The following is a 20,751-nucleotide window of genomic DNA, read 5'->3' on the forward strand; positions in this document are numbered from 1 at the left end:
GGAAAAGTAAAGAAAAGAGAAAACACAAGACGACTGAAACCAATTGCTTTGTGAAGAGTCTTAAGGCTAAGGCAGGACAGGTGATAAGAGAGGAGAAAGAGATTCCGCTAAGGAGTGGAAAGGGAAAAAAACTGAAAAAACAGATCAAAGAAAAAGATAAGAAAGAATCAAAGGAGATGCCCGAGGATGACTGAAAGAAAATAACAGTGGGCATTCAAACAGATATAATTGAACCTCCAAAAACAATTGCTCCAATTTTTCTCATTCCAAGGAAAAAAACAAAGTTGGTGAACCCTACAATTAAGATAGCCCTAATCTTCTTGAAAAATAAGCAATCTCAAGATGCTGGACTTGGGGATAGGGGCCCAACTTCGGCTGGTAAAAGTGGGCTGCCAGTGACAGGAGTAGAGGGATGCTCACAGATATTGCCTGTAAAAAACCCACAATCAGGATGTACGAAAGACTCAGTCAAAATTTCTGCACTTTTGGGTGAGGTCTTTGATTTAAATAAAATTCTCCGACACATTCACAGTTTGAAGTTAGTAGTAGGAGTGTTTTTCCTGACAGGCAAGTATACCAGGAAAGGGCTTATAGTGGTTAGTCCTGGCATGCGAGTGCACCAGAAAAGAAGATAATGGTTTGATATCTTTGTGGCAGAAAGATTTGTGGAACGAGCCTTTGTTGAATGAAAAGAACTTATGTGCTTAATCATTTGTTGACAAGCAGTAGCATCACTGAGGCAAGTTGTTGTTTGCTATCCTGACAAAAGAGTTTTATTTCAAGAAGAAGTATTGCGAAAGAGTGACGTGCTATCTTGAAAAGAAGAAGTTTCTTTTGAAGAAAGTGTTATATGCCAACAGAACAGTTGCATTTGGTTTTGGAGCCTGTATTTTGGGGAGAAAGTCAATCATCCTTGCAAGAGGGATATTGTCGAAAATATTCAGTTGTTTGAAGTGTCAACCAGCTGTGGTGAAAATAACATTTGTTGTTTCTCCAAGAAAGACTCTGCAGTTGAAAAATACTTTTCTATATCTTTGAACAGAAGTTTGTTGAAACAGAACTGTAATTTGAGTATTCCTAAATTAATTGGGGGAAGGGAATACAACCCTGGTCGCAAGGAGTGCTTCCAAGAACATTTGAGTTTGAATTACAAGACTTTTTTGTTGAAGTAAAATTTTGCCATATTTTTCTTGTATAATTGTATTGCATGTATTAGTGTTAGGGCTAGAGAAATTTTGGACATTAGGTCATTTTTCTTTAGTTTAGTTTATAGGAAGGGAACTCTCTATTAGGTTAGGAAAAGCTAGGCTTTCATTATACCTCCTTTTTATTTTTAATAAATGGCAAACTTTGAGAAAACTTTACCTTTGTGTCTGTCTCGCATTTCTGACCCCTCACAATGCTCCTTGAGCAGCAAATCGACAAACCGGCTCAAATCACAACTAGACCGCAAAGAGAGGACCCGCAAACAATCCTCCTCTTGTCATGCACCTACCCTCTCGCAATCAATCCCAGTTATCGACTTCAAATGCCCCCACAATTCTCCAATTTCGCAAATCTCTCAAAACCTGGCTTTTTGAACAACATCTAACAATGGACTTAATCCCATTGGGTGCACAGAATACAACTCACAGTACTGCGCTAATGTTAAATGATGCCAGGCCAAACGCTGGCTACCCAAACCTTGTAAAGCGCTCCGCTGCTCTCAATCTAGGTCCGGGCATTAAACAATACAATACAAATAAATACAATTAAGAGGGATTCATGATATAAAATGAAGTACAGATATATTAGTGTACCTCTTTGATGTATTGATCTAGAGATAAAACACGAGATCTGCAGCTGTCTCTGAGAAAGTTTTGAAAATGACAGATAACCTTCATTTTAGTAGAGGGTGGGGCAACATCTCTAAAGGATTGTGGGAACAGAGATTGTGGCCAAGCCTCTGAAAGACCCGTTGCCCACTGACTTGTAGGATACAACTACCAACATGCCTTGCTACAGATAACAAAAGGAAAAATAATATATTTTCTCAGTTTACTTGTTTTCTTCAAGGCCATTTGTCATACCTGTCATGACATGATATAGGTGGCAGGGCATGTACCGTGGCCTTGTCAAGAGAGGATGGAAAACCCTCCTAGCCGGGGGATGCCTACCAGTGGCAGTTGAGAGGGCCAGGTTTCTGCCCCCCTTTTACCAGTCTGTATTTATGCAGTACCCCTTTATCTCACACCATTCCTCCAAATAAAGAAGCTTACCAGTTTCTTTCTGTCTATTACAGAGTCAAAGCGCTTGATATGAGCAGAGGCAAACAGTGGCAGAGGAACCCTCCAGGGCGACACTGAACAAGAGATTGTACCCAACCCAGTGACAGCAACCCGCCATCATCCCTCATCCCGTCGCCTGATAAAGAGAGCCGGCGGAGAGAGAGGGTCATGGCAGTTCAATGCCCTTGCAGCTGCTAGCAAAGCCACACTGCACTCTCAGCTCTGGCAGGGAGTACCCGCAGTCCTTTGCAAAGTCGCTAAACCACCAGCGTATAAACCAATGGACAAAACACCCCATACTGACTGTACTTACCCTATGGTAGCCTGTACCAATGCCCCCTAACACGAACCTGGACAGTTTACTTCCCAAGCCAGCATCATTACTCCATGGCAGGCCTGTGTGTAGGAAATGGACGTGGCTTAACTAATTATTCAACAACATGGCTACTTGTAACACCTCCCAATTGTGGAAAACAGGGCCAGATTTGCCGTGGTAGCTGATCCAATTGCAGTAGGAAGGGGGCATAAAATGGACAGCAGGAAGTTATGGGTTATTTGGGTGAGTCCAGAGGAAGTGGAGATGGCAGACCAAGAGAACAGCAGGTAAGAAGATGAAAGGGCACATGGCTATTTTCTTTAAGCAGGTGAGATATTGGTTATTAGGTACAAGTGGTACTACATTGTGAGTATTCCTGAGAGGTTAACAAGTGTGACTAGGTGGTTAAAGTGTAGGAAGTATTATATGCTCAATTACCTGCTTACCTACTTACTTGTACATATTCTATGCTTGGTGATCTGCCCTGCTTGTCTCCTCCTTTTGCTCTTTAGACTTCAGAATCTGTATATGACTGTAACTTATGACTCTTCCTTTTACACTGTACATTACCCTGTATGTTTATGCTTATGTCAACCTGTCATGTAACTTAAGATATGCGCCCGGATGCCCTAGGGCCAGGAGCGCTATATAAATAAATTTGATTTTGATTTGATTTATTTATTTATAGAGCACTTTACACCAAGGCACTGTACAGTGGAACAACATAATACAAGATAACAACAACAAATAACAGTGGGGGCAAAATTACATCATGAATCATTCGACAAAACAGTGCAAAGAGCAATTAACTGAAGGGGGCAAGGGGAGTGGGACAAGGTGTGGGGGGTGGAGATGGACTGGGCGAGGGAAAATGGAAGGGTGAGAGAGAGGAGGAGCAGGAGAGGGGAGAGAGAAATCAGATGAAGGGAGTGGGGGGAGGGGAAATAGAGAGGGTAGCGGGAGAGTTTTCAAGGAGGAGAATGGAGGAGGAGGCATTTAAGGGAGGTGCGAAATGAGGTGAAGGTCGTGGTAGAGCGGATTGAGAGAGGGAGCGAGTTCCAGTGCAGAGGTGCAAGAAGTTAGAAGAAGCAGAAACGGGAGGAAGCGCAGGGGGATGGCGGTACAGTGAGAAGGAAATGGTCAGCGGAACGAAGGGAACGGGAGGGGGAGTAGAAGGAGAGAAGGGAGGAGAGATAAGGAGGAGCAAGACCATGAAGGGATTTGAAGACAAGGCAGATAAAGTGAAATTTTAGCTGTAAGTGGAAAGGTAGCCAGCCAAGGTAAGAGAGCGAGGAAGAGATGGAGTCACGGGAGGTAATGAGACAAAGGGTACGAACAGCAGAGTGGTAGATGGATTTAAGAGGGGCAAGATGAGATGTGGGAAGTCCAAAGATGGAGGGACGGATTTTGCGAATATTTTAGAGGTGGTATCGGCAGGTGCGAGAGGTGAGTGAAATGTGTTGCGAGAAGGTGAGAGAGGAGTCAAAGAGAACGCCTAAATTACGAGCTTGGGGAGAGATGGGGAGATTGGAGTGAGGAAAGTGAATGAAAGGGGGAGGACAGGAAGGGGGAAGAGAATTAGAGGGGAAGAAAAGGACTTCAGTTTTATCAGTGTTAAGAGAGAGAAAGCGGGAGGACATCCAGTTCTTGATAGCAGTGAGACAGGAGGAGAGCTTGAGGTGAAGGTCAGTTGAGAAGGAGGAGAAAGAGAGAAAGAGTTGAGTATCGTCAGAATAGAAATGGTGGGAGATGTCGAACAAGGAGATAATAGGAGATAGGAGATAATTAATATTTAATAATAAATACAATACAAATACAAATAAGTACAAGTGAAGTGTTTGTGTAAGTGAAAGGAAGGTGTTTGGGTATGAGGTGGGGTGGAGTGGTAGTAGTAGTGCAGATGGGGGAGTTATGTGGAGGTGGAAGTTGTACTGGAGAGGAGGGAGTTGAAATGGAGAGGAGGAAGTAGTAGTGGGGAGGAGGGCATAGTAGTGTGGAGGAAAGAGTAGTAGTGGGGAGGGAGGAACAGTAGTGTAGAGGGAAGAGTATTAGTGTCGAGATGCAAAAAGTAGTGTAGTAGAGAAGGTAGTAACACCGAAGGATGGCACTGAGGCCTAGAAGGAACGAAAGACATTAGAGGGACAGAGGAAGGGAGGGAAGAGGGTAAATGTGGGTGGATTTGAAGGAGGAGTGTAGTTAGAGGTAAGGAGAGATAAAGGAGAAGGTGGGCATGTTAGAGGGAAGGCTGAGTAAAGCAGATTATCTATCTCTTCAGAACACTATTAACTGGATAGACTAGGGACAGTCTTTGGAGGACCTTTAGGGATTTCAGACAACACGAGAATACTGCCTTTAGGTCCTCCCAACAATCATAAGATAGAACCTGACAGTCAGGGGTCAACTTTCGATATCTATTGACCTAGAGTCAGGGAAGTCTGGGTTAGGGAGGAGGTGCTTTTTCCTAGATGTGAGAGAGAGGGTTGGCCATGGGGGCCCATTGAAAAACAAATAAAAACCCTTGAATCATCTCAGAGTGTTGGTGTATTATATGAGCAATCTGTGACATATATCATGACCTAACATATCATGATGTTACCTATCATGACGTGGCCTAACATGATATATCCTAAAATGATAATTCACAGCATAACAACTCTTGACATGTTATGACATGACGTTGCATCACATAACATTTCATGACATGTGAAATCATGACATGCCATATAATGACATGATGTACCATGTTGTTGGCTACCTATCATGACCTATCTTGACATGGCATATAACATAGTGGGGCTCATTTGTAAGGCCTGGTCATTTGTAAGGCCTGGTGTGCTACAATGAGTGTAAAAACGGAGCACAAAAGGCTCACATCAGTGTTTAGGCTCATTTGACTTTTCTGGGATAGTTCCTACAAGTTTTGCAGGTGTAGTGGGAGACAGACGGGGAAGTATGTTTCCTCCTCATTTCCGCTCTGCCTGCAAAACCATCTAGTTTTACATCTGTATGAGGGTTTCATGCCGGTGTCAAACAAATGGACTCCTATGGAAGTTGTCTGCATTTAGCACCTTCCAAAAACAAGCAGATTCCATTGGAATCAATTGTGAGTGCCATGTGAAAAGTGTAATTTGTAGGTCGCATTTATATTTTTCACAAAACAGAAAATAATAGGAAAGAGTAAAGGCGATGTTGCTGTATTTACTCTTTCTTTTTGTACTCTGGTTCTCTAAAAAATTGAAAATTGCATGCAGGTGTGCCAAAAGCATTTCAGTGCTAATGTGGGCGGTATGCTGCATGCAAGTACCACTTTTTATAAAAGGACCCCCATTGTGTCTTATCTCTTGACCCCTGACATAATATGTAATTTCAAGATATGTCATGTTAAATGCAAAATATGAGCATGGGGACTGTGTGAAACGGCAGCAGGTATCGGTTGTCAAAAGTCTGAGACTACTTTTAAAGCAGACATTAGCTTCTTGTAGAGCCATTACAATGAATAGATTTACGCTGGGCCAATGAACACATTTGCTTTACTGTTAGAGCTGGGGCCATGACCACACTCATGCTGGTGTTAGCTAGCAAATGTTGTCATTGCACTAGGGCTAAGACCAGCCATTTGTGGTCATTCGGCTGGGGTTACAATTAGCATGCAGATATAATGGCAGATTATGAGCTGTTAGTACTGGTGCAAACTATTGTTTAGGACAAGCATTGTGATTCATCAGAAGGATGATGTGGACTAGGGAACAAAATCTGCTCTTTTCTAGAGTCATACGTTTAGTTAAGCTCTAACCTCGGCTCAGAGATCATGTTGAGAGTTGTGGGGGGACCGCAGCCAGTCATGTAGACAAATATCTGATAGTGATTGGCCTACAGGGCCTGCAGGGGATGTGCTGTGCCGTCATGCTGCAAAATTCTGTCACTGTCACTTCAGATGGTTTGCTCATGGTATTGCTCCTGGTTTGCTCATGGTATTGCTCCTGGTAAGGCCTTTATAACTTTCCATTCGAGTGTGGTGTCTTCTAGCATGAGAGTTGTGTGTGTTGTCCAGGCCTTGCACCAAGGATTATGGTCCACTTGGAATCATGTGTGGTGGCCTCAGGATCTCAGAAGAGAACCTGCAGGCAAGGTGGTATAGCCTGGGCTGGCGACAATGCACCTCAATGTGCCAATATTACAAGTACTAGTTTTAGAAGCCTGCATCAAAACTGACACCTTAACAACTCCCCCCGACCCCCTAAAAAAGATGGCGATTATATCATTGGGGTGATCGTGAAGATATATACTGTTAATCACAGCGGATGACAATTGGGGTTCAAAAGCTGCAACACTACATAATCATATTTCTCAAGTTTGACACCAGTTGGTTGCTCATCAGTCTGTTTGGTGTTTACAGGTTTGAAATAGCTCTCTTCTGATAGTTTCTGGAAATACAGAAGACACATGAAACAGGTATTTGTGTAATGTTCAAGAGCCCTGAGACAAGTGTATTGCATCCAGAAGCCTAAGTGCTTACTGCTCCAACAGAAACCAGCCATGTGAATCTGTACCATATCTTAGTGCTGTGCTCAGATCCTTTACAACTTTGTCTACCTAACAAGCCTACACACCTTGTTTCCCTTTGACAGCCTTTTATGGTGGAGTGCTGCTTCCTGTGATGATGCCTCTTGACTCCCTGTGGCTCCCTCTTTCCGGAGGAAGCTGTGCTTCAGAGCCCGGGTTGTTGGCCTCTTCTGAAAGCACAGGGTTGTCATCAGGGGTTGCCATGACCCATGTTGGCTGCAGTAGTTGTGCTCCTTGGAGACAGTGTTGCGGGGCGGCCAGGGAGCTGTGTCCCCACACCCATCGGATGGCTCTCTCCGTCTCCTTGGCATGTCGACTGCAACAGGGTGGGATGCAGCATTGGGTCTGGCTTTTCCACGAAGGGCCACGCTGGAGCCATCAGGGATCACAGGGAGTTGGCGTGAGGGATTAAACTTGGCTTTGCTGACTCCATGCTGAACGGATGAGGCTCCCCGTCCAGCCTGTGGACAAGAAAACACAGGCAGAAACTGCTTAACAACATTTTCCACTCTAATGAGTATATTGAAAGAGGGGTGAGCTAAGTAGGAGATAATGTGAACGAAGGACATAGAGAGACAAAAAGAGGAGCAGGTGTTGTCTCAGGGGTTGTCTTAAGGCAAGCTCAGCCCACCTTCAGACCGCGTAATATTGCATCTTGATTGCTTGACCACAACTTTACATTTACTTGTGACAGGATAAATGCTTTTCGAAGTTCAAACTACTTAAACGTCTCGAAGACAAGCACTCCCACTGCTCTCACTGCCTGGGGTAGAAAGTAAAGTGGCAACCCTCTTGTCAAACACAAAGGGTCTAGCAACGACAGAATAGGAATGGGCAGGAGGGAAATCTGGAAGTTTCCAGACACGATAGATGCATGCAAATCCTCCAATTCTCAGTATGTGCCTCGAGTTACAACTGGCTTCCAAAGGCAACAAACTGGGTGTAATCCTGGTTAATGTTCAAGTTTCAAAAGCGCATGTTGGGGCTTGGCAGGACGGATTGATATTAATGTCATATCTACAAGTCTTTGCAGACTACCTGTCATAGCTGCCAAAACATGCACAGTAAGTTCAACCTGCAACATTCCCAAAAAACAGTTGTATGAGCAATTCTTTCCTAGGCAATGGGTAAAGAAAGGCAAGTGACATCCATGCATTTCATACCAGCTTCCAGCTGGTAAGTGAGAGCAGCACCCAAGCTGTGCCCAAGGTCATTCCACCTCAGTTTATAAAATACAACACCTTTCCAATAGGGCACCCAAAATCTAGCTTGTGGTTCTGAAATCACCAGGTTGGAAGTGGACAGGTACACAGTTCCCCTTTCTGCACTAGGGGTCTCCTGAGCATGGCTGTCGTGCCTGGAACAACTCAGGTAGGTATTCCCTCCACAAAGGTAACTCTGGATAGGATGTTCCACCTCATACCTGGGACTACCACTAGAGCCTTGGGTGGGAATAAGGTTTAGTGGTGGCCTGATCACTGTCATCCCAGTTTGTTCCCCACCCTGTCTTTCTGGTGTTGCTTGTCCTGTGGATATAGCACCCCACTCGCTCTGCTAACCTTAGGGGATGAAGCACCACTGACTCACTTCAGCAACCTTAATGGGATTTAGTGTCTCTGAGTCATCTTCACAACCTTAATTGGACTCTCTGCCTGGCCCCTAGCAACCTTTGTCCCAAGCGTTCACTCCTGCTCCTTCGGCTACTCCTGATTTTACTCATGCCCCTCGACGTCCTCCTGCTCCTCCACCTTCTACTGCTTTCACTCCTGCTCCTCCGCCCGTTCCTGCTCCTGCTTTCACTCCTGATAGTCCACCTCCCTCTGAACTTGCTTTCACTCATACTCTTCCATTTCGTCATGCTCTTGCTCGACTCTAACTTTCTTCACATTAGAATACCATATTCTACACCACCAAGGTGTGAAGTCTGGCTGCCTTATAGTTTTGAGTAATATGGGGAATGGGGCAATAATGTTTCTGATAGGCTGCCCTGTCTTTATTTTTACATCTTATTGGCTATTGGCCCTTGAACCCATCTCCTCTCCCTCCAACTCCTTATCTCCAGATGTTTGAAGTGCGCCCCCAGAAGGTGTCTGCCATTTTAGAATCAGGCAGAGGCATTTTGGCGGTATCCTGTGCTGGCATTCTGTCAGCCTGGTTCATTGGAAATTGTCTCCCCCCTATGTGATTGTACACCTTTGAATGAACAATGCAATTTGCGATCATGTATGGGACTGATTGCTTCGCTTAGGCTAGGCTGCTTGTGTTTCTTGCCCTCCTCGACTGCCTGTGTGTGAGTGATATTGCTAAACAAGATACAGATTTTCAGCGGGCTAGCTGAGGCAAGCCTATGTGCTTTTGGTCTTTCTTACCAGCGTTGGGATGTCTGAGTGAGTTCTGGGAGACATATCATTTAACACCTCCAGGGGTTGCATCACAGAGCAGGTGGCTTCCACTGAACCATAGCTTTACCCAGTCTGCCTTTTCTAGTGAGGCCTGGACTTACCTACTGAGCCGAGCCCAGCGGCAACAGAGTCCTGTCTGTCAAGGCCAAAGAAACTGACATTCCTACCAAGGCCAAATTCATCTATGCCTGATCTGGATTGACCAGTTTCCGAAGAGGGTAAACCTGAACTTGGAAACTAATTCAAAGACATCCTTTTCCTGTGCTTTGATAATTTCTTTGCATACATTTTATAGATCCCTAACCTTTTGTTGATTTTAGGAGCAGTGGTGGAGCAAAGGGGCACGGTTGGCACTAGGGTACTTAACCCCAGTCGTCCAATGCAAGAGAAGGAAAACTTAGCAGGGATATTTGAGAATTGATGATCTTGGCGGCTGAGGAAGAAAGGCAAATTCATTTCATTTCTTGTTCGAAACCTAGCCACAATTTTACGCTTTCTATAGAAGTACAGAAATAAACAAGTTGTTTAGAACACCTTTGTGTTGGACTACTTCTTGAACCATGATAACACCAGACTTTATCAACAGTGACTTATGTTAACTTTCTTCAGCAGAATCACAAACTTTGTTTTCTGTAAGTGAGGGGACGCTTGACCTTGTGTAGACATGTGGTAGGTGATTCACAAAAAGGTGATAATGTGGATATCCTTGATGCCCACATCATCACTCATTTGTGAATACAAATACAATTTTGTGCACTTTTGGGGCAGTCGTGGAGCTGGTGAGCTATCCTCTACTTGTGTCCAGGTGCACCTTCCCCTCAACCCCTGATGAACTGGTAACTGTGTGCTTTTGTTCAACAAAAAACAAGTGCATGCAGACGATTGCTGGTCTAAAGAGTGCAGCGCATCACATGCAAAGGTATTTGGGCGTTTATGTAATTTGAATGCAATGTGTGTTTGTGTGTGCGTAGGTTTGAATGATTGTGCATACATGTGAACAAGTGAACTGCATGCATGTGTGTTTGTATATGTATGTTTGTGTGAGTTTGCTTACTTATGCATGTGTATGCCAGTGTGTATAATGCATGCATGTGTTTGGCAGGGGAGGTGGGTCGCACCGGCATCAAAGTAATTTACAGTTCGCGATATTTAAAAAGTATGGCCCATCAAGCAGAACAGCTATGGAATAAACCACACTTGAGCAATGCTGACATATATTGCATGCCTAAAATAATGAAAGTGATTTACACTGGGAATGCTGCCTTATATTGTGTGCACACCGTCAAAGCATGTGCAATAGTGGATATGTGGGGGGCCCCCTAGGCTACAGATGGGAAAACCTGCTTGCAAATGAAGTTAGTTTGTTTGTTTGTTTGTTTATTTTATTTATTGTGCGCACCAATACTAGGTATTAGGGCGCAGAAGGCATAAAGAGGGTTGTTCAACTTAGGTTACAATGCTCTAAGGTATATGTCGGAGTACATTCCAATGCAATACATATGCATGCAGGTATGTACAAATTAGGCGTGATCGTCAGGAACATTATATACACAGAAAGGTGTCACTAAAAGAGCATTTTAAATGGGACATGTTTTGAATCAGAAGAGCAAATGGGTTCAACTGGCCTATTGTTATGCTTCATGGTCAACATCCAGAACGAGAAGTGGTGGATCAGTTCCATTGTTGTAATACTGGGTGCATTGTCCTGCATTGTGACCTGGAGCATGAGGGGCTGTTTACCAGCATTGGTGATCAGTGCTCACCTTATCATTCTTGTTCATAAGTGTCTCTGATGGCATCAGCCACATACTAGGCTTGGTTTTAGTAGAGCTGTGAAGAACCCATTCAAAATATGTCTGCCCTAATTATACCTTCCTTGCTTCTAGGTATTGGCAGATGGAGCCTACCAGTTCAGGATCCCTATCACATTCTTCCTTCCTGGCAACATAAAAGGCAATCACTGTCAGGGTAAGGCATGTGGTATTTTCCGTTTCTTCCGTGGTCGCTATTGGAATCGTCACCTCTTTGTTCTTTGGTCTGAGAAATACATCGGCAAACCTGTAGATGGACCCAGGATTTACTTGTACTTTCCCTTAAAAGGGGCCCCACTCCCTGAGTGCTCTGTATCCCTCCAGTACTACAAAGGTGGCAGGGTTGCTCCTGGGAAGTATTGGTCTTATCTGCGGAGCAGAAGAGAAGTAGGGACTTTGGTGAGTCCCGAACATGAGACATATTCATTCCCAAAATCTCCCAAAATAGATTAGTTATTTATCATATGAGGACAGTGATTAATAATACCATTAAGGTTATGATGTACAACTTCATTCTGAAGAAAAAAAAAGTTCTGTATCTTTGTAGCTACAGTTTATGGTCCAGTGGCAGCTAGATAAGATTTGCAGGCATTGGCTTTGATTCCCACTGACACGCAATATAGGAAAGAAATGCATCCACAAAACAAGTTAGGGAATTAATTAAACAATCATTTTGAGAGCCTTTACCAAGCCCTGTTATTAGGTGATAATTGTCCCTCTGTTCAATTTATTAAGGCTGAACAAAGTGAGGGTCTTTAAACAGGGCCAAAGCACATTACCAAGTTACAAAGGAGAGTGGAAGCCCCTCTACTGAGAACAAACATGGGTCAACTACCCTGTTGTATGGAATTCCTTCCACTCAGTAGGGTCTACAACCACGTTTTAGCTAACTGCACACTTCACAGAGGAGAAATACCAATTTGCATGTAATGTGCTCTGATTGGGCAACGTGTGGGTGATAACCTGTATAAACTGTAGATTGCTAGCCCATTACACTGCCTGCTCTCACTACCAATGCTGCTGCGGCCATTGTTTGCCGTGCTCAGATCTACTCTCTGCCTTGACCCCCGCTTTCCTCTCGGTACGCTGAGAAGTTTTCCATTGTACATGTCGATCAACTCCACAGCCCTGCACGACAGGTGGAAGGCTGCTTGCTGCGACTCTCGTGCTTGTTAAGTTAAACTATATTAATATTTCACATCTGAGTGGTATTATCAGGGCTCGAGACCTAAAACAAAAGTGGGAGGACTTCAACGCACTCATTGGGAAGTGATGTAACAGGAAGTAAACATATTCTATAGTAAATACGCAAATTGCTTTCAGCTTGTCTTTCCCAATTGAATAAAGTGCATAGGACAAATAAGCCTTTTTCTAGGCAGATATAGTTTCGTATTACATGGCTGGCTAAGTATAAAAAGGTATGTATCTTTGAGATTTAGGAATCTGTACCAAAACATGTCATGCATAGCAGAATGTCAATAAGGAAATGTTCTGCTCCATGATAAGTGATTTGTCTGGTCTTGTGTCTAAGTTTCTTCATTCACAGCCGCAGGACCGGTGCTCGATTCCTTCCCACAGCACTTGTAGTGAATGCGGAAAACGGCAATTTTTTCTTTTATTTCATAAAAAAATCATTAAACACAAAGGAGGGAAGGCGTCCACCTGCATGGTCCCTCAACTTGTGCCCTGGTCTTAATGCCTTTGCAGTCTGCCACTGTTCTAACACAGAAGCGCAGACTTGCTCAATGTTACAGAGTACCTTGTTGGAATGAACCACTTGATTGACAAAGAAATTGGCCAATGAGAACAGTAACAGAAATTGAAGGTGAGTCCTCTGTCTGTTCAAGTGTGGTTGAGGTGCATGTTATTTGCAATGAGAAACAAAGTCGACTTAAAGAAACAGTTTATTCTAGAAACAATGCCATTTGCTACTGTAAAGGACACTTTATGAATGCCCTTTACTCCATCTGCTGTTGTACAAATATGAAATGTTGGGATTCTATTGCTTATTCCTGTCCTTCAACATTTGGCTTTTGCCTGCAATTCTTCCATGCGCATGCTGACAGCTACTTATCAAGTTTTAAAGCACTCAACACCACAGCTAAGGGAAGGGTGATACATAACGATAGGGGAGATAATAATTGATTTATGTACTTGGACCACATGCAGTACCGGGAGTCGTATGCCCATAAACTTTGCCAAACATCTTTGCTGCGCCCAGTCTTTTAACTCAGTCTTCAGGGCCCTGTGATGACTCCATTGGAACTTCCTCCCATGTGGCCAGGGGAAGGCAACCACTACCTGATCCGGACCCTGGGAGTAGTTATATGAGGCTGGATCATGTTGGAGGAGACAACCACTGGGGAGATGGCATGACTGCATTGGATGATGCACTGTATTTCCCCCTTCCCATGAGGAAAACCCTCTGACCCCCAAGACCTTATTGGCCTACTGTCAACTAACAATTCCCTACCCTAGAGAAAATCAGAAAACCTTTTCTTTACACTCTTCCGGTCAGGCCCCCACTTTTGAGTCAGACACTCACCTCTCATACACAACCCCTTTTGTTTCTACTATGTCTTCAGGTGAAACCCCTGAGAAAAACCATCTAAGAGCTTAGAGACCAATTACATTCATGGACTCCAACACCCATAAGCACTCAGGTACTGAGACGAGGAGGGAGTTTGTGCACAATAACAGGAGCTCGATGTACAACATGCAGACTAGTTGTTTTCTAAATCTCCCCTTGTGCGGGACATTTAAAATGGCAACTGCAATGTTGGAAGGAGGAGTGCAGTAGAGGATGTCAAACCTCACGAACATGGAACGCTGGAAAGCCGCCAGAACAAGGAGAAAGAAGCCGCATGCAAACAAGGAGAGCCCTGGAGACGCAGGGAGCTGTGTAGGAGCTCCTGGTGGGTGAGGCGTTCGCACAGGCAGCGTTCTCCAGTCCAGACTGGTGTGTGACAGCGGAACCGCGTAGGACGCTGGGGGAATGCCTGTGCACTCAGAAGTGGAAAGCGGCTGCATAAGCCGTACATCCAAGGCGCGAGCAGAGTCGGAGATGCTGGACATCACCAGTGAGTCTGCCCAAAGCAGTTTGGGCCCCGAGGCGTTCCTACAAGCACTATTTCAAGTACTTGAACAATATGAGATTGCTGATATAGGAAATACCCAAAGCCTATTTAAATGCAATCAAGACAAAGTACACAAACAAGCCCCAAACAAATATAGATGCATGAAATGTCAGTGTGGGGGATGTGTTATCCAATAAGAAGAATATTTGAATGCAGACAAGGCAAAGCAGGCTAACCCAATGATAATAAGAATATTTGAATGTAGACAAGGCAAAGCATAAAGGCAAATCCCAATAATAATAAGAATGTTTGCATGCAGACAAGGCAAATCATAAAGGCGAATTCCAACAAGTACAGATACATGAAAAGTCAACGTGGGGAAGAAGTTTGAATTGAGCAAATACCAAGTTCTCTCGGCATGTGGTATTGTGGTATAGCCAAAGAACTGTGAAGTTGAATAAGTATACCTGGCATGTGATTCAGAAAACCCCAAAAGAAGTCCCGCCAGACGAGTGCACCAGGCAGTTGAAGTTGACAAAGATACCTGGCAGGGGAGTATACCAGGTGATTCAGAAAAACAACCAAAGTCCTGGCAGGTGAGTACCCCAGGCAACTACAATTGCATGTGGATTCCTGGCAGGGTAGTACACCAGGTGATCTATTAAGCTTCAAGAAACACTACAGAAAGACTGCTACAGAAACTGTTGTTTAAACGAGAACTTTGTGAGTCTAACAAAGGAACTCTTTTTTCCCAAGAGACACTTTTTGCCATCCTATCCGGAATCCAGGGAAAGAGGACCAACCTCTGGGTCCAAGGATCTTTACCATGGCGAACATTTTTGTTGGAATCAATTTTGATACTTTTGGTTTTGAACACTTTTTGGCAATATCAAGTCAGAGACATTTCCTTTGTGTTTTGTTTATAATTTGAGGGTCAGGTAAGAATGTTTTGGACACAAGGACAGTTTTAGTTATAGACTTCCTGACACAGACAGATCCTTAGTTTTTGGTTCAAAGACAGTGAAACCCTCCATAGCATAGGGCGAGAGAGGAATTTTTCCAAACCATTTTCTTTCAATAAATCTCTTCTTGTTAAAACATGACCTCCTTGTGTCCTGCTCTCATTTCTGACTCCTCACAGCCCATAAAGCTTGGTGCAGCCTTGCAATGTTGGACGTTCCATTGCAGACAATGAGGGCCGTAATTAAGCAATATAACCCGAGCAGCGGGGCATTACCAACTCAGGTAATGCCCCAGGCCCATGGTTATAGGCCCCGCTTCCAGCCTCCTCATTGGCTGAAGGGCTGCCACGCCCCCAGCCAAGGACAAGGCGGCTGGAATCCCGGCCGAGAATCGAAGGATTCTCGGCCGGGTAAGGACCCGGCGAGAGCTAATCAGAATGCGTGTTGCATTCTGCTTGACTCTCGCCGGGTACTAATAACCGTTATACATCTTCTGTCCAAGTATTCTGGTTATCCTTTATCACCATGCTAAACAGAATATTAAACCCTCTCTGGATAGGATGTTATAATAGCAATAATGCCCTCCTCCTCAGGCCATTACGAGGAGGTAAAATAAATGGCCCTCATTACAAGTCAGGCGTTAAGGGGTTAACGGCGCCGTAAAGAGCGTTGGCGCCGTTAAACCCTTAACGCCTGATTCACACTTTAACGCCTCCAAGGCACTAAGCGACCTTGGTGCTAATTACGGCACCGTAATTTACGGTGCCGTAATTAGCGCCTTCCCCATGCCCATTATGCCCTATGGGGCAAAAATGGGAATGGGGAAGGGCAAATGGTGAATGGGGAATTACCGCCCCACTCACCTTGGAATGGGGCGGTAATTCCGCTATCCACCATGGCGGAATCCGGCATGGACCATGGTGCTAATAGCACCATGGTCCAACGCCTGACTTGTAATGAGGGCCATTGGCCCTTGCTTCACCTAGACTATTAACCTGGGTCAAGGTATGTTACCACATGGTAATATCCCTTGGAATGCAGCATCGTTACAGGATATTTACCTTGGCGAACATTTTCGTTGGAATCAATTTTGATACTTTTGGTTTTTAACACTTTTTGCCAATATCAAGTCAGAGACATTTCCTTGCACCCTTTGTATTTTGTTTATAGTGTTAGGGTTAGGTTAGGATGTTTTGGACACAAGTACAGTTTTAGTTATCGACTTCCTGACACAGACAGATCCTTAGTTTTTAGTTCACAGACAGGGAAACCCTGTTAGCATAGGGTGAGAGAGGTATTTTGCCAACCCATTTTCTTTCAATAGATCTCTTCTCGTTAAAACATGACCTCTGTGTGTCCCTACTCTTGCTTCACCTCGCCTAGTAACCTGGGTCAAAGTTTGTTACCACATGGTTATATCCCTTGGAATGCAGCATTATTGCTTCATTCCAGTGACTATAAAAATTAACACCCAGGGCTCGGGGGGCACGAGCCAATCAGATTCCGCAGAACGCAGGCTGAAATTTCTGATCTCAGCCCACGTTCTATGGAACCCATAGGCTGGCCGCCCGCCGAGGGCCGCCATTTTTTATAAATAAACCCCCTACCCCTCCACCCTCCACTTACACGTTTGCGGCGGCAGCACTGGCCCAGAGCTGCTCACCACCGTCTTCAGCGCTCTGGAAGGCCACCATGGAAAGGGAAGTGGGGCTCCGTGGTGGCCATCTTGGGAACGGATTTTCCTTTGTTCAACGGAGGGGGTTAGGGGGAAGGGGTGGCGTACCGTTGAACGAAGGACAATCGTTTTTTTAGTACCCCGGGTTGCCGCTTTGGTTACCCGGGAGGCTAATGGCCGGGATGCTAATGGCCTTAAACCCGTTCCGGCCCACCGGATTGGGTGTTAACGACATATAAGAAATCCAATTACTAGTTAAAACATCCCTATAGTATTGTAGAATGGGGATGCAGCATCATGGCTTTATGGTGTCACAAGTCATTATTTTTTCTACATTCCATGTTGAGCTGTACTAGTTAGTAGAAGAGGGTTTGTACCTTCCAAGATGTCTTTTTTGTTTAGTTACTGTTCCAGGAAGCCTGTGATGGCTTGTAGTTGAGTGTATCCACTGTTCCAGTATATGTGATAACCCTTCCCCCATCATTAGACAGTGAAAGGTTTTAGGGACGTTGCAACTATTCTGCTGAAAAGTGAAATTGAGACATTCCGTTCTAGGGTATTCTTTGATCATGCACTGTGAGGATTCCGTTCTAGGGTGTCTCCAGTGTCAGTACAGCAGTCACTCCTTTCTGAAGATGGTGGTTGCAGGTCTTGATATACCTGTGGAATAACAGTGTTAAATGGACCCTTAGGTCTTCTCTTGATGCAACAGTAATGCTGTTCCTTTATCCACGGATATCATAATTAGAGCATGTCCCCTGTGGGTCATCTGCCCTTCCCAGTCGAAAACCAGTACAGACAGTGTGGCTTCAGGATGTTGAAGATGCAATGATTATCAACTGGCAATATACACTCAGATGTGGATCCCATGCTCACTGCGCCACAGGGAATCAAGCTGCACCTCACAGATGAGGCCCAGCAAGGCTGAAAAGGCTGAAACATCTCTGTGGTTACTTGTGTTTCTGGGCAAAGTGGATGTAGCCTAGCAGCTTGTCTGGTATGTCCCTATTGGTGGCAGGAACCTAGACTGATTTGCATTTGGCTAGTCTCCTCCTGCAATGTCCCAGACAGGCTAAAAAAACAATGGTGTGGAAGGGTGCACAGGGCAATGCCAGTTGTTAAGGTTGATTCATAATGTTAATGTTAAAGGATCTTTGAACAGTGCACTATCACCACCGGAGTGGTCCCCTGGCGCTCTGGCGACTCTGGAAAGAAAGGGGAAGGGGAGTGGGGGGTAAGTTAGTGGGAATAAGCTGTAAAAGTGCAAGAGAGCATTGATGTGCTGGTGGCGGCCTCAGCCCAGTGGGTCAGTTGTCTGGGCTTTGGATGTTTTACGGTCGGTAGTCCTTGTGTGCTGTTGTGCCAGTCTGTGTGTGGTTTGTTTTGTTGTTGCAGTGTAGTGAAGTTTGTGCGGATTGTTGTGTTGTAGGTTTGTGGGTCTGTTTGGTTAGAGTTTGAGGGGCGTATGCAGAGGGGTGAAATTGTTAGTGGATTGGTTAATTGGCTTGCTGTCCAGAAGTGAGGTGCTCCATTTCTGTATTTTCTCCAGGTGGGGTGCGGGAGCATCTTTGTGTCCTGATCTGGGCTGTCCGATACTCAGAGTCCCTTTCACACATGAATCCACTTACATTCATAACCTTACCCATGTTCGGCCTCGGCCACCTACGTGACAACTGTCTGTTGTGCATCCCTTCAAATCTGGCTCAGAGAGCATTCCCAATCCAGTCAGTGCGCGGTGTCGACTAGCCAAGGCTACTCCATCCATATGTGGCGGGTGGTTGGTATTCATTATCTTATTCAGTTGTTTATGCAGGCTATCGCTCACAGCCCCTTTGAAACGTGGCACATGCCAACGCTTTCAATTACGTCCAGAGGCGATGCCTGCCTTCATTCACAACTCCATACAGTCAATGCCCATGCCAATGTCCACAACTTAGTTCAAGTATGGCAAGTGCTAACATTCACACAACTCTATACAAGTATTATACCTGGTAGTAATTATCGGTCGGCTGAGATTGTTGGCTGGAGTTGGCTAGGGATGCTGATTTCTGTCCTCATGGGTGTCGCTTGTGTCATATTCGACTTAACATTGTATCTCTTGTTGTAGTAAGAGTTTCTCTGGTCGGTTCTGGGTGTTGTCAGTGTCATCCTAAATTTAGTCATCCTGTCTTTGTGTTTTGCGTTTGGTTGTTTCGGTTTTTCAGTTTGAATCTGTGGTGTTGAAGAGCCAGGTTTTTAGTAATTTTCTGAATTGTAGGTGGTCTTTGGTGTTTCTTATTTCTTTCGGGATGTTGTTCCAAGTTTTTGTGGCTAAGTGGGAGAAGTAGGAGCCCAGAGTTTTTTCTTAAGGTATGGTTTTTTTTCCAGGCGGATTTCGTTGCTTGATCTGAGGAGTCTCGTTAGCTTGTAGATTGTTATTTTCTTTTGTAGGAATTCAGCTCCTTGTCCGCTGATTGCCCTGTGTGTTATGCACATTGTTTTGAAGGTGATGCGATGTTTGACTAGTGCAGTGTTTTTAGGGTTGGAGTGATGTGGTCTCTTCTGGATAGTTTGAGGAGCAGTCTGGCTGCTGTATTTTGGAACCTTTGTAGTTGCTTCAGGAGGTATTCTGGTATCCCGAGATAGAGGCTGTTTGCATAGTCGATTCTTGACATGATGAGGGCGATGATTGTGAGAGTTTTGTGGGTGAAGGTGAGGAAAGGTAGGATTCTTCTTTCCGTGTGGAGGAGGAAGAAGCATTTCTTGATAATTGCATTTATTTGTGGTTCTAAGGTTAGGGTGTTGTCCATTAGGACTCCCAGATTTTTTACTACCTTAGATGGTGTTGGTCTGGTTCCCATTTCCGTTGGCCATGGAATGTCGGTGTTGTTCTCTTGGTTTTGGGATATAATCATGATTTCTGTCTTTCCTGGGTTGATTTTCAAGTTGTTGGCATTCATCCAGTTAAAGACTTCTATTAGAGACTCGATTAGGGTTGAGTGATCGGCTTGAGCGTCTTCGATTTTGTAGCGGATTTGAGTGTCAACTGCGTAGTTGTAGCATGTAATGTTGTATTTTTTGAAGATTCTGATTACTGGAGTCTGGTAGATGTTGAAGTACAGTGGGGATAGTGATGACCCTTGTGGTACTTCACAGTCGTTAACTCGTGGGGTGGATTTGAAGGGTTTTATGCATACGGTTTCTGTTCTGTCTGCCAGGAATGATTTAATCCAGAGTAGTGTCATATCCATTATGCCTATGTCTTCTAGTCTTTCGGTTAGGGTGTCATGGCTAACTGTGTCGAAGGCTGCAGAGAGGTCGAGCAGAATCAGGGCTGAGGTTGTGTTGGAGTCTGCGTTAGTTTTTAGGTCGTCCCAGATGGATAGTAGTGCTGTTTCTGTTCCTCCTGCGGGTCTGAAACCGACTTGTGCTTGGTCTAGCAGGTGGTGTTTTTCTACGTGCTCTTGGGTTAATTTGTATACGTAGGTTTCAATGAGTTTTGCTGGGCAGGGAATGTTTGAAATCGGCCTGTAGTTGGAGAGGTCTTCAATGTCGCCACTTGTGTTTTTTAAAAGCTGTTTGATATTTGCTGATTTGAAGGCTCTTGGTACAGTTCCTGGTGCTAGTGAGAAATTTAGGAGGTTTCTGTAATATTCTGATGGCGTTCCTTTTGCGAGGATTGATTTGTAGATGTCAGGG

The 20,751-nt window shown here is 44.6% G+C and overlaps 1 protein-coding gene across 1 annotated transcript in view; it reads right to left on the minus strand.

The window, feature by feature from the left end:
- Nucleotides 1–20,751, minus strand: part of LOC138566016 (uncharacterized) — a 320,259-nt gene that overhangs the window by 221,212 nt on the left and 78,296 nt on the right. The window contains exon 2 of the mRNA XM_069643078.1: nucleotides 7,194–7,607. Within this exon, the coding sequence (XP_069499179.1) occupies nucleotides 7,194–7,607 (414 nt within the window). The remainder of the gene's footprint in view (nucleotides 1–7,193; nucleotides 7,608–20,751) is intronic.

Source organism: Ambystoma mexicanum, chromosome 2p, assembly GCF_040938575.1.
Source record: "Ambystoma mexicanum isolate Mex_15411 chromosome 2p, UKY_AmexF1_1, whole genome shotgun sequence".
Taxonomy (NCBI): domain Eukaryota; kingdom Metazoa; phylum Chordata; class Amphibia; order Caudata; family Ambystomatidae; genus Ambystoma; species Ambystoma mexicanum.